Source organism: Nanorana parkeri, unplaced genomic scaffold (genome assembly GCF_000935625.1).
Source record: "Nanorana parkeri isolate BGI_ZX_2015 unplaced genomic scaffold, ASM93562v1 scaffold272, whole genome shotgun sequence".
In the NCBI taxonomy this organism is placed as follows: domain Eukaryota; kingdom Metazoa; phylum Chordata; class Amphibia; order Anura; family Dicroglossidae; genus Nanorana; species Nanorana parkeri.
The window spans coordinates 722,790-737,854 of NW_017306540.1; the positions used below are offsets into that span (position 1 = coordinate 722,790).

At 42.6% G+C, this 15,065-nt stretch overlaps 1 protein-coding gene across 1 annotated transcript in view; it reads left to right on the plus strand.

The window, feature by feature from the left end:
• Nucleotides 1-15,065, plus strand: part of SSBP2 (single stranded DNA binding protein 2) — a 196,252-nt gene that overhangs the window by 157,128 nt on the left and 24,059 nt on the right. Inside the window, exon 5 of the mRNA XM_018557212.1 lies at nucleotides 3,157-3,246. Coding sequence (XP_018412714.1) covers nucleotides 3,157-3,246 — 90 coding nt within the window. The remainder of the gene's footprint in view (nucleotides 1-3,156; nucleotides 3,247-15,065) is intronic.

Sequence of the window (15,065 nt, forward strand, 5' to 3'; positions counted from 1 at the left end):
GCCATGTGTTCTGGGACTGCCCGGCTATTAAAACCTATTGGGTGGAGATCGCAAACTTCATATCACAATTCCTGATGATAGACATCCAGCCGGAGATGGGAATCTGCTTACTGGGTCTTACTCAGCGTATTACATCTACCCTTGCCACTAGCACACTGTTGGGGATTTTACTGTTTTATGCTAGAAAACTGATAGTGTTGCACTGGAAAAAGCCAGCCCCGCCCACCCTGGAAAATTGGAGAGGATTAATAGAATCTGTTATCCCACTGTATAGAGCAGCATATATACATGGTGCTTGCCCACAAAAGTTTAATAAGGTCTGGGGACCTTGGTTAGAAGCATTCTCTGCGGTACTAGTCAGTGGATAGCGTGCATTGGGTACTGTGTACTTTCTTGCCTGTGTGGTTGTGACGGGGCAGGGAGCATATAGCCTGATTACTGGTGGGCGTCGGGGTCCCTGGAAGGCTCTGCTGGCGTAGGCTCCATTGTCCCTGTTGACCTCATAAGGCTACCGTGTTGCCCACAAATTGGGAAGTGATAATTGTCTGTTCTGTACTGTTTGTTTTATATGAAACTTAATAAAAACAATAAAAAAAAAAAGCTAAAATCTACATAAAAGCAGCAGTTAATGTGGTTATGTATTTATCAAAAAATCTTTAAAGGAGTTGTAAAGTCCTAGTATACATTATCCTGTTATAACATCAGCATTGTAATAGGAATACATAGTAGAGTTGTTATTGATAATTTTGATAATAAGTAAGCAATCAAAGCTTACTTGAAAAAAATCAATTTTATGTAGTGAGTACCGCTTTCCGCCTGCCCATCACTTTCATCAACTTCCTGGATTCCCAGTGTGCTTTGCATCTCTTTCCTTGTTTTGCTGCTTGATGTGATGCAATCTCACTTTCTAAAGACTACACAGCCCATAATACATTGCTTCCAGCAAGCATTGATAATGTTACATTGTTCAGATGTTGAGTTGTAATCCAGAAGGCAGGCTCTGTGATTTGCAAGTGCACATTCCAAGGGCTGCATTGAGGAAGTACATCCTATGGGCGTTTACAAACTTCTAGATCAAAATGGTCATTAGGAGTGGGATAGAAATTCAATATAGAAATACATATTTCATTTTAGTTTTTGACCATAAATACCCTTTTAAGTGTATTTGTAAAACGATTACTCTACGTTCGTTTGTCTTGGTATCAGCCTCTTGTAATCCCAGTAGAGCTCTGACTGGGAAAGGGAGAGTACTAGAAGCCAATCAGGTGTGCCTCAGTGCTCATAGGCTTTCAAGAAACATTCTGACTGGAGAAGGGAGGACAGGGGACGCTGCTTCTCTGTCCAATCACAGGCTGGGGGTAGAAGTGAAGAAAGGTCAGGTCACCAATCTGGCTCTGCTGTCTGGCGTGTTGTATAACTCTTTGGAATGGATGGACAGAAACACAAAACCTTTGACAGATATGTGTCACAACAACTATGTATTAAGCGGTTTGCCTGGAGTTCAGCTTCATGTCCTAGATCACAGTCATATACAGTATAACTGAGGTTAGATTTGTGAACCAGTCCAAAGGGTCTGTGTAAGAGTTAGATCCTATAGAAGATTTTCAATAGTTCCCTGTGCAGCTGTTGCAGAGAATATATACCATTCATATTATTCCTGGCTTCAGTGGAGAGAAATGGATTGTCACCCTGCCCTCCTTCCCCTTGTGTCAATGGACCTTCCTCCCTCGCTAAATCTTCCCTGGTCTTGTAGTTCTGAGCAAGGAAAAAAACTGGAGTTTCCTTTGCGCCTTATATATTCTATGATATGTCGCTGATATGCATCTCTGACTTTCAGGTTATTTCCCATGCTTAGTATTTGTTTTTGGAGCTCACACTGTTAATATATATTGAATTTTCCAGGTCAGCATTTGTGTCCCTGGAAGTGTTTTTAAAATATTAACAACTATGTATGATGTCAGCTTAATGTAGTAGAGAAGGCTGGTATTAAGGGTCTGTTCACACCATGGCACTATCACACCGAGCATCTACCATGCGGTACTGTGCACTTGCTGTGTTGCACTGCCATTCATTTGAATGGAACCCCATGCACTACTTTTTTTTCACCGCATAGCATGGTTTCGCAATACCACATGCTGGCTGCAACACGTAGCCACCAAGAGGTGTGTTGGGGTGCCATTCAAATGAATGTCAACGAACTTAGCGCATGGTGCCATCAACTAGGTGCAGTGTGCGACAGCGTGCATTAAATACGGTATTGTGTGTTAAAAACGATGCCATGGTGCGAATGGGCTGTAACGAGTATTGTGTCATAGTCCGCACTGCCCTACTTTTGCAAGGACACATGGTAAAATCATGCATAGATTTAAAGTGACTCATAAGTAAAGTATGGGGCTGCCATTGCTGACCTCACCTTTTGAGAATCTTAGTTTGCTGACTGTTATGTTGATGTTTTGGTTTAATGCTTTCTGGGTCTCCGACCCCAAACAAGTATAAACATATGGAATGTAACACCTTTCTAGAACTCATTTTCAACATTCTTGTTCTGCATCTGTAGTATAAAGGTATGAAGCCAGCAATGGCAGCCCCAATACTTTTCTCATGGCAGAGTCACTGTAAAGATTTTAGCAGCTCCCACTTTGCCTTTTAATTAGCGCAGAGTACTTTACATAGTATTTTAAAGCTTGTAAATGCCCATCAGGAAATACAAATGTGTGTTATAAAGATTATCTTAAAAGGTTAGATATTCAGACCATACCTTCTCAAATTTCTGAGGGCACCCCCTGCCGGTATACGCTGCCTTGTGTAATGGCAATGAGGTGTTGACAAACGCCTTCCATGCGCCCAGTGTTGGAGATTCCGCCTTCCTCCAGTTAAGGACTAGGAGTTTTCTTGCATAGAATAATAAGTAAATCAGCAGAGTGCGCAACGCTGCTGTAGGCACAATATCATCCACCAGGCCCAGAATACACACTCTGCTTGTAAGTGGCATGGAAACTAGACTGCCCTGACTGGGTCCAGGGGGACGAGGAGGAGATTTGGGACAGCCCTATGACCACGCTGCCTGCATGTTAAACTAGATTGTTCTTGTAAACTAACCAGAGTGACAGGTCTGTAGATAAGCCAGGCTAATGGCAGGGTTTTGCTTTCTTACAGAGTGCTGCGGCTGCGCCCAGTCCCGTACTGGGAAATATGCCACCGGGAGATGGAATGCCAGTGGGCCCGGTTCCTCCTGGATTCTTTCAGGTATGCACAGACTAAACATCAACACATACAGAATGTGAACTGAAAACATTATGTCTCTTATCAGCCTTTTGCTGTGCTTTATGCTGTTACATTTCTGTAAATTATATATATTTTTGGAATTCTTACTTGGCACTCAGCTTGACATTTGATCCATTCAAGTCTAAATTTCATGAGGACAGCATGTTGCTTACTTATGATAGAGGCCAGTTATAATAATGGTGTAAAATTAGGTCAAACATTTCAAGTGAGATTATATTCTTACAATAGCTAATATTATGCTACAGCTTTGTGTGTGTGCACATTTCCTTAGGTGTTCTGACGTGTGTGAAGGTGATCAAGGTTAGTTGTAGTTATGGCCTTTACAACTAATAAATAAGTCACTAAAGCTTTTTCTTAGAGACTACTGTTGTAGATGCCGGTTAATCCATGTGCACAACCGGTAGCAAATGTAATTGGCACAGCCAATTCATTGTGCACAGGTTCTACCGGCTCTGCAGATAAGGATAGTGTAGGTTGATTTACTTAAAGGAGAACTATGAGGTGAGTGATTTTCACTCACCTCATAGTTCTAGCGGACCTGTGACAATGAGACTGTCACAGGTCGGCTCAGTATCGGGAGGTGAGCGAACACATACCGGCGTTCGCTCCCTTCTCGATCCTGGCACGGCTCTCTGCCATGACAGGGGAGGGGCTGGATTCCCTGCTCCGATCCGCCAGCGCTGGCTGGCGGAACGGACAGGGGAGGGGGCAGGTACAGATGGCTCTGCCTTTAGATGGGCAGAGCCAGTTGTCAGTCACGCAGCTCGGCGGATCCCTGCACAATTGTCGGGATCTGCTTCAGCTGCGGCGTCTCAGTATACCACGAGCTACAGCTCGCGGTATACTGAGCTTATGGTGACGGGAGGACGCTAGTTTGTGTTCTCCCGTTACCCTAAGGAGAACTATGGGGAAAAGACTTAACCCTATAGTTCTTCTTTAAGGCAAATATGTAGGCTGATCTTATAGATGGGGGATTTGCACTTTGCAAAGGAAGTTTCTCCATATGCAGGCCATACACTGTTATATTTTCTTCATTCAAGCTGCCGGCTAAGTAAAGAAAATATAACAATGTCCTCCATCACACTTACGAGCATGGATGGAGAAATCCCCCACTGTTTTCAGTGGATTCTGACAGAAGCCGGCAGCTGCTGCCAGAATACCTGAACGGTGCTTGCAGTAGATTGGCTTTCAAGCTCCATTCAGCCTAAAGGGTGCTGACAGGAACACCCATTGTGCGAGTTTCAGCCAGTTCATCGAGAACTGCCGAAATTCACATAGTGTATGGCCAGCTTTAGTTTAGTGAATGAGATGAAACTCTGCTGACGTCCATCTTCTAATCATGTGCAAGCAAAAATACTGCACATGATTGGGTATTCTTTGCAAAGTGAAATTACACAACATTCAACAAGGTAAGGGAAACTTAGATTTCCTTGCAAATTTCCATGCAAAATGAACAAGTGTGAATCGTGGCAAGAGTGGTCTCAGCGTGTTCATAGTGTACATAGACTTGTCTAGTGTACCCACGGAGAACACTAAGCTGTGCTATACTATGAGTACCAAAGAGAAGTGCTTGCAGTGATTTGCCAGTTTTATGGCCTCCCTCACATGATTTCTGCTCTAGGGGAGGATCCCCTAATCTAAAATCTGACCTTAACGTATATTTCCACTTTTGCAGTCAAATTTAGGAAAACCCCTCCATATGTTCGTTCTGTGTTCCTATTCACACAGCATACTGAAAAATAACTCCTAACATTCAAAATAAGTTTTAACCCTTAAAACCCTAACCCAAGTAAAAGCTAGCTAAACTGCAAGAAGCATTTTTTTTCGCTTATGCTGTGTGAATGGGAACATGTAACAAATATAAAATAGGTGTTTTCTCAATTTGGCTGCGTAAGTGGAAATACACGTTAAACAGAGATCATGTGACTATATGCCTAGGCTTTGGTCGTGTAAGGTGCAGTGAAACCCACCTGGAAAAGGATTTTTTTTGAGGTATTTTGGGACTTTTAATGTGACTTTCCACGCTGAATAGTGTAATTTTACAATTACAGAATTGTTATGTGTTCTATTTGTGCACACACGCATGTGCCATTATTTATAGATAATTTGTAAAGCCAACACAAATATAGAGGAGGGGCATGCACAGCAGCTGGAGAATCGGACACCATTGTTGAGCAATTGATCCTAAAGGCCACAAAAAAAACAGTTCAGGGGCAGCAGCCGTTGCTACAGGTGGCTGAAATCCAATGGCTTATAGGGAGTGTATTTGGGATTGGGCCTGTGCCATAACTCTGTCATTTACAAATGGTGACCAGGTACTTACAGTATTCTGCTCCCATGACATTTTTAGTTGTTTGTACAATCTTCCTTTCACATATTGTGAGTATGCAGGAAAAATACAGTGCAGGAGAATGAGTGTTGCACACATTGTTACCCACAACACAAAGAGATGAGCAAAGATTTGTAAAATACTTTGGATTTAGATTATAATTGAAATTGAATTCAAAATAGGCAATCATTAATAAGAAAGAGGTTTTTACAAACACTGCTAATTGGGAGGCTACAGAGCCCACAGAAGAGGTGAGAGGCTGCATAGATACAACCATACAGGAGAGAGGAGAGGGGTTGAGAGGCTGCAGAGGTACAACAACACAGGAGAGAGGAGAGTTTAAGAGGCTGCAGAGACACAGGCACACAGCAGAGGAGAGGCTGCAGAGACACATTGACAGAGGAGAGGGGTGAGAGGCTGCAGAGACACATTTACGGAGGAGAGGGGTGGAAAGATGCAGGGACACAGTCACACAGAAGATAGGATGAGGGGAGGCAGATGCACAATCACACAGGAGAGAAGAGAGGTGAAAAGCTGCAGAGACAGTCACAGAGGAGATGGGTGGGATGCTGCAGGGACAGTCACACAGAAGATTGGAGGGGGAGAGACCCTTCAGAGACAGTCACACAGGAAAGGATTGAGCGGCTGCAGAGACAGTCACACAGGAGAGAAGAGGGGGTAAGAGGCTGCAGAGACAGTCATAGAGGAGAGGGTGTCGTATGCTGCCTGTCCTATCACAGCCCACGATTTATTGTGATGTACATATGATAAGTCTTAGTGAGGACTGATATATGCAGGAAGTTTAATTCTCTAGTGGACTGGAATTCAAGCAACATTAGCGATAAACTGTTTAAAATTAACTCCGTTACAAAAACTAGAGGCCATCACCTAAAATTGGTGGAAAAAAAATTCCAGCACAAGGGGCGAAGGGGGTTCTTCACAGTAAGATCAGTTAGGGTCTGGAACTCACTGCCACAGGCGGTGATTTCAGCAAATAATGTGGAATTGTTCAAGAAACTTTTGGACGATTTCTTAAGGGACCGTAATATACAGGGGTACAGGTAATATACAGGGGTACAGGTACTCCTAGAATGAGATCCTAATAGGTTGGACTTGATGGACCAATGTCTTTATTCAACCTCAAATACTATGTAACTATTTACAACTCTACACTTAATCCTATTCCAATACTCCCTTAAGAATAACACATCCTGGAGTGGCTTGTGTAGGCTGGAGACGATGGGGTTAGCTCATAACTTCATAAATTGAAACCACAGGTTGATGCACTGCATGCAATTCCAGGTCAGTGACAAAGAAAGTACTGAAGTCAGAAGATCCGGCATTATTGCCAGGCAATTGGCATTTTCAGAAAAGTTGCTAATTGCCGCCTTAATATTCCTTGTGGTACAGGTTTCCTTGAAGGGCTCATTTAGATGGCTTTTCTGTGTATGCGCTTCAAGTGCAAGTCAGCTGTCTCTTAAATATTACCTCTTCAATATTGCCTTCCTGTCTTCCTCTCTACCATAATCACTAAGTAACCAACAATATCACCTCTACCTGCCTCTTGAGTTGTAAGTATGTTAGAGCAGGGTGCCAGTCTTCGCCTGTCATTGTCTGTACTCTTTTTGTCTGGAGTTAGTATTATTTAATATACAGCACTGCATAATACAGGTGAAACTCGAATAATTAGAATATCGTGCAAAGTTCATTTATTTCACTAATGCAACTTAAAAGGTGAAACTAATATATGAGATAGACTCATTACATGCAAAGCAAGATAATTCAAGCCGTGATTTGTCATAATTGTGATGATTATGGCTTACAGCCCATGAAAACCCCAAGAACCCCAAATCCACAACCTCAAAAAAGTAGATTATTACATGCAATCAATAACACAAGGATTGTACATAGAACAATATCGGACCTCTGAAAAGTACAAGCATGCATATGTACTCAGTACTTGGTTTGGGCCCCTTTTGCAGCACTTACTGCAATTACTTTTGCACGATATTCTAATTATTCGAGTTTCACCTGTATGTTGGTGAATACAATTTTTCTTGAGTGCATATGGAACTAAATTGCCTTTAGTAACCAATGAGAATCCTATTATTTTATCAGATGGTCAAAACTCAAAGCTAATTCAATAACGTGAGGAACAGAAGTATATTTGCCCTGTTTTATTTAAAGCCCAAACTTTCTTTTGTTAGCGTTGTATAGAATGAGCAAGTGTTCCAACTTCTTTCAATTGAATTGATCTATCTTCTCCCACAGGGAATTCTCCCTCTTCATTAAAGGAAGTGATGGGAAATCCAAAAATTTACAGTGGCCACCAGAATAGGAATAGACGGGAGATCTTGCAATGGGGATACCTGCTCCAGTGACAGCTTTTTAAGGGGGGATTTCCCCTAACTTTGGAAAGATTTTCTCTCACTTCCTGCATTGTTTCTGGGACAGGTTTTGAAGGTGAAATGAAATCTCACAAACGGGATTTCATTATTTTTATTCTTTTGCTGTTGAACTTGGGTTGTCCAAGCTAACAATACAAGTATCAACTTTAGATTTACTTCAAGTTTCAAAGCCCTTTTTACTTTCTACACTTCTTTTATTCTTTCTCCAAAATGTATTAAAAGTATTTTTTAGGGATGCACCAATACCGATAGTAGTATCGGTGCTGATGCAGAGTATTTGGGTGAATACTCATACTCTCTCAAATGCTCCGATACTTCCAGTATCAGGGACCCGGGCAGCATGTCATTACATCCATGCTCCCTCGTCACTTGTGTAGTGTAGTGACTTGCTGCCCTGGCTTTCTGATTGGCCGGGAAGCCGGCTTCATGCTCCCTCGTCATGAGATGACGGGGGAGCATGGAGCCAGCTTCCTGGCCAATCAGGAAGCTGAGCGCTGCGTCATTACATGGCGCCCAGCTTCCTGATTGGCCAGAAAGCCAACTCAATGCTTTCTCGTCACCTAGTGATGAGAAACATGGGGACAGCTTCCCTGCTAATCGGGAAGCTGGGTGGTGAGTCTTTACATGCTTCCCGGCTAATCAGGAAGCCAGGTGGCGAGTCTTGACACGCTGCCTGACTTCCGGTATTCGGTATCTGTGAGTACCGGAAAAAAAATATCGGTACTCGATACCGGTATCGGTGCATCCCTATTATTTTTTTTCTAGTCAAAGTGAACCTATCACATGGGAAGCAGGGTCAGATAGTCGTGTAATCTAAAAATCACTTGCATTTTTGCGGCTATAACCGTTCTTAGGCATCAGCAAACTAGGGCATGGCCTAGAGCTTCACCAGCAGGAGCAGGCGCCAGAGTGGACTGAGAAATAGCACTGTTCAATTTAGGGGTCAGAAGATATTACTTGCAATGAAGCTTACCATTATGTGGTTAGATTTTAAGAATGAGGTGAAATATTATTATTTATATTTTTATATTCAGTTTTCACACGTGGAGTAACTTGGATGCGTTTTGCTCAGGTTCTTCCAATATCATTATAAAGATGAATTTGACACCCAGCCCAGACTATAACTAGTACTTAAATATTTAGGTGTCACTGTTGAATCCTGTACTTAGCATGACATGAATTTCAGTTACGAGTGTTTTATGAGCCAATTCAGAGAACAGTGCAATTAACATATCTTCTGCTGCAGACATGATTGACACTCCTTTATTTGATGGCGGCTATTTCCGAACACGCTGTGCTCATACCTTGGAAGCATCCAAATGCCTCCTAATGTTAGGTCTGGCTCTCCTCGGGATGCATTTAACCCTTACCCAGGAGCTTTCTATTGTTACATTTTTGTAGTTTTATAATCGTGCTTTGTCCCTATTGACTTGTCTATATACATCTTTAAAAAAAAAGAATTCCTTCATGGCGTCTACCCCCTGGAAACTACATTTTTAGTGAGTACTTACCGCACTGCTTTCAGTCAGTCCAGTCAGACTTAAGTAGGGTAGAGTTAGAATTGATATTTCAGCTTTTGGTAGGTGCTGGAGAATGAAACAACCCAATAGTATCATACATTTTTCAGTGTGTTTGTAGGTGGGATTTCAATGCTTTATATCCTGGGTGCGTACTGTATGCTGTCACATTTATGATGCTTCCCACTCTGCCTGTTAGATTTGGTATTGATTTCATATTAGTATCGCGTACCTGGTGGGAGTCCGGTAGGACGAGGAGGCTTCTCTTGCGTCTCATGTCCCGCACCCCCTAGAAGTGGGAACAGGGAGTGCAGAGGACAGCAAGGAGCACGTGTGCCAGTGGATGGTCCGGACACCGTGCAGTAGAAGTTCAGGATAGTCAGACGAAGCCAGAGGTCAAACCAGGCGGGCAGCGAAGTACAGAGTCCAGTAATCAGGCCAAGGTCAGGAGGCAGGTAGCAAGCAAGAAGAGTCAAAGCAATCCGGGTCAAAAAAGAGCAGCAGGCAGTCAGACGGGGTAACAGGTCACAGGAAGCACAAGCTGAAGACCATCAGCAACCTGGTTAGGGCAGTCCATTAAAGTGACGGCATCACTTCCTGTGCGACTGAAGTGTGCGTCTTTGCGCGCACTTCCTGTTGCATGCATCTGCGGACTAGAGCATGTTTCCCATCAACACGAAGCATAGGCCCATGCGCGGGAGCCATTTTTACCTTACAAATGTGAAAGAAAAGCTGAGACGGGCAAAGGTGGCTGGAATCACCCAAATTTCTGGAAACCAAGGACTGACTTAGTCCATCAGGCTCCACCAATAACTAAAATATTTTGGGTAGATGTTAGGAGGTTTTAAAGTGTTTCTTTTTCTTTCAATTAACATGTGTTATGAATGTTTAAATGAATGCACTTAGATTGTGTATATGTGTATCCTTGTGTATATATTTAGTTATTTACATACATACGGAAATGCCTTCTTTTCTCTGTAGATATTCTCTACACTCACATTACTAGATCACTAGGAAAAAGATGCTCCATTTCTCCAGTGACTGTTAAACAATCATTGCATATGTGGCCAACACTGTTTTTTTTTTAATAATACAGACATTTTCTAGAATTATGTGATTTGTGCCAAAAAGTTACTTTTGACTTTTTAACCAAATATTTCACCTCCCTTCTGTCTTGTTTGTAAAGCTAACATTGTCCCTAGAGTAAGAATTCCACAAAGCATTGAACCCACTACAATATCCAGAAGTAACAGTTGGAAGCTCTTAAAGTGCCCCCTCTCTTCTCCATGTTCAGGCCTTGCAATAGGTCACTGTGCATAATGCATGCAGGAGAGGGAGGAGCCTATTTCCCCATACTGCAGACAAAAAGTAAGGGTTTGATCTGACTTCTTATAATTCCAGCTAGTGGGCTTAGTTTGCATTGTCTTACAACTTATTAGGTTTACTTAAAAAAAAAAAAAAAATTTCAGACATTAACATTTTTGAGGTTTTCAGTGGTTGGCTCCCCAATGTCATTAATAAACATTGCTAATACCAGGAGAGTTTCCATGTGTTGTTTGAGTGCCAGTGTCCATCCCTATGGAGAAATGGGAACAAGGACTTAAACACAGAGAAACCTGCAATGGGTCACACTTTGATGGTGTCGGCAGGCCCGGCGCTACCGCAAGGCAAGTCAGGCGGCCGCCTGAGGGCGGAAAAAACAGGGCATTTCGACAAGTACTTGTACTTGTCAAAATGCCCCGATGTTTGCGCTATGGGTTTTTTTTTTTTCACTTACCTTCGGTGCGGGAGAGCAGCGGCTAGTCAGCGCTGGTCCAGTGGGAGGAGCTCCAGATATATAACTAAATAATTGAGTGTTTTCAGCAGCTCCTTATTTTACAAATAGTTTATTTTGTTAAAACTGAAGTTCTTATTTAACTGTGTTCAACAAGCTGGAGTCAGGTAGCAGCTTCACCAAATGTACTGATTATAATTATCTACATAGCCCCAACATTATTTTTATGATCCAATACTTTACAGACACCAGTCCCGGCCCCAGTGGAGCGTGTAATATAATGTCTACTACGGCTACGTACACAATAGAGTCAATTCATCAAAATCCAGTGTTTGGATCAAAATCGAATTTTAAAATCTGTTTTTCGAATCTTTCACATGAATTCTTATAACAGCCAAAGCTTACGCACAGTAAGATAAATGATTCTTTTCATTGTCCAAACGGCCATCTCTTGAGCGTCATACGCTGCAGGGCTGACGCAGAAATCTGTCAGATTTTTGGAATGCAAAGACAGGCATGTTTCCACATGCAGCTTCTAACCATATTGCTGTAACTGAAGAGCTCCTAGTGAATAAGGACAGCTCTGTTGGTCCAATATTTGTCCATTGTCCAAATCATCTAAGAATGCAAGGCAGACATAGTGCTGGATTCCGACTGCACAGTAAAAGGATGATTTCAGTGTTATTTATGTCTGAATTACGTCATTTCTCGAGCAGACTGCAAGACTAATTTTTCAACCAAACTTGAAAATTTGTGTTTGTAATTGCCCATCGTACACGTAAAGCAGTGGTCTCAAAGTAGCGGTTCAGTACTATGTGGCCTGCAGCCAGCTGCCAAGTCAGGTACGTGGTCACGGACCGCGTACCTGACTTGCGGGAGCAGCTACATGGTCTGCATCTCTGTCGCATGCAGACTGCATAGCTGCTTTTCTCTGCACTCAGATCCTTTCTTCTAGCGCTCTGAAATCCTTCAGTGAACACTGGCTGAAAGGATGGATTAGTAAGGTCTGCAGCAGACCTTACAAATCACCACTGGATCACCAGGGATCGTGTCTCCTCACCTCCTCGCTGCAAAAAGGTAAGCAGGAGAGGGGGCTCTGTATTTTATATGTGGGGGTGCAGGGTGGGGGAAGGGGGTTGTACTATTTTATTTGTGTGGGTGTATTTTGTTACGTGTATGGGTGGGAGTGTATTATTTTATATGTGGGGGTGTATTGTTTTTATAGCGTGTGTATTATGCTCCATTCACACCTGTAAGTTTAGGTGAGATTAGTGATTCCTGTGTTGGGAGTCTGCGTTTTCCTGCAGCAGGAATGCCTAATCTGGCGTTCACAGAAGTTCCTCACACATGAATCCCTAATTGCACCTAAACTTACAGATATGAATAGGGCCTTATTGTGTGTTTATTGGTGTCCGTAGTACCATACCGGATATAGTTAGATTTTATTTTGAAGTATGAAATTTGGCAAGCGGCCCCTATGGAAGAAAACATTTTGTTGAGTGGCCCCCGAGTGAATTGAGTATGAGACTCGTGACCTAGAGGCTGAAGATCCAGACAATTTCTGCAGGTTTTTTAAAAGCTTTTTGTATCTATGCTCTGTGCTTAATGCCCGCCTCCGGGCCAAACCAATAAACTCGTCTTCCAGTGGGGCTACCCCTCAATGCAAGAGTTAAGTGCTAAGGGACAAGCAAAGGCTATTTTACTTACCCGATCCCCTCTCCTAGTTTCGGGCTGCTAGGCTGATCCCTCCAGCCTCTTCTCCCAATTGCTTCAGCGTGTAAGGACCACTGAGGTTATCACATCTAATGCAGGTTCTATAGAATTAGATGTGAGGATGCTGAGGGACAGTCCATAGCCAGAGTGCTGACAACTAGGAGAGCGGGCATCAAGTAAGTAAAGGTGCTTTACCAAGGTACTATAGGCATTAACAAGCACTTAAAGGAGAACTATGGGGTCAGGGCGTTTCCCCATAGTTCTCCTTAGGGTAATGGGAGGACACAAACTAGCGTCCTCCCGTCACCCTAGGCTCAGTATACCGCGAGCTACAGCTCACGGTATACTGAGACGCCGGAGCGGATCCCGACATCAATGTCGAGATCCGCCCAGCTGCGTGAGTGACAGCTGGCTCTGCCTATCTAGAGGCAGAGCCAGCTGTACCCGCCCCCTCCCCCGTCCATTCCGCCAGTCAGCGCTCATAGTTCTCCTTTAACCCTTTCAGTGTAGGGGATAGCCCCACTACAAGGGTCTTTTTTTAGCTTGTCTGGAGATGGGCTTTAAATCTGAACTCCAGGCAAATTATAAAAGACAGACTTGGTATCAGCCTTCTGCAGTCCCTGTACTGTAGAGTGCGGGGGGGATAGGGAGGATGGGAATAATGTGCAACATCTCTTTTCACTGTCCGGTCACAGGGTGGGATGAGGAGATGACATGTAAGTGAACGTGAAACTGCAGCAGAGAAAAATCAGGTCCCCACTCCTGCTGTGCAAGTCTCAGAACTGATATATATTAGAAATATATTTCTTCTGTCTATTTAGCTGTTTTTTTAAATAGAGTTCAGCTTTAATATTTATAACCCCAAATTGTACCTGTTTTATTGTTTTGCAAGGCCATAGATTGGTTGTTGAAAGAACACTGCATGGATCTGGCTGTCATTGGTGGAAGTGAAGCTCTCAGCCTTTGTTAATCAATCTGCCTTGTATATAAACACTGCTGGATGTAGGCTATTGCAGGTGGATGGGGCATGAATTATCTTTCTCCTCCATTAGTCTCCCTTGGTAGTGTCCATGTACATTTCAGACACGCTATGTCCATGAACACAGTAAACCAGCCTCTCCATTTGCAAATGGTTCACACAAGCCTTTCAGAAACCTTATGATTCCTGCATCATGAATATTTGTAGTTTTCCATTGTCTCAGACCATTTCAAGATAATGTGAGCTTTAGGAAAGTCATTGGACTGTCCTTTTACTAGACTGCTATTTGTTGTTATGGAAGGTACAGGTCCAACTTGTCTATGGTTTTACTCTACATTCTGCAAAGAGAAAAAAAATCCTGGAATCAAGGAATTACCGTAGTCATCAGAGGAAATCTAAATAATTTACCCAATTTTCTTATCCACGTGAAGAAACTAGATTTGATGAATAATCATGGTTGATAATGCAGTATACGACCCCTATGTGTATTAAAGAAAATACTTTAAAACAAAACAAAATGACACTGTTTTTCAAAATAATGAAAGTGACAAGGTTAAAAAGAAAAGAAAGAAGAAGGAATTTTGATTCATCACTCTAGTGCCATCTAGTGGGACTGATTGTTTACTACAGTATGAAAATCATTTCGGAGATGATCTGTCTGGGTTCGTTTGAAATAAAATGAAATATATGGTTTCCTGCTGTGCTGTTTGGAAATGCTGTAAGACTCGAGTTAACGTAATGGGACATATAATTCCAGACCTTCTGTTTTGAAAAACGGAACAAGCAGGGGTGTTGTCCTCAGCAGCTAATTGGGTTCCAGCTGTTCATGTTGCTTTTGACGGTTAGGAAATGTTTACTAATGTCTGATTGGTTCTTACATGCAACACCTCTGCTTCCCATTTCCTGAGCTCATCTGTGATTGGGTACATTCGTATTTGTACTAGGCACATATAACAGCCATGTACAACTGACACCTTTCTTATTGGTTTAAAACAGTGTGTACATTCTCCCTGAATGATCTCCTTAATATTTTTTATATGTAATTTTTATACACTTCAGG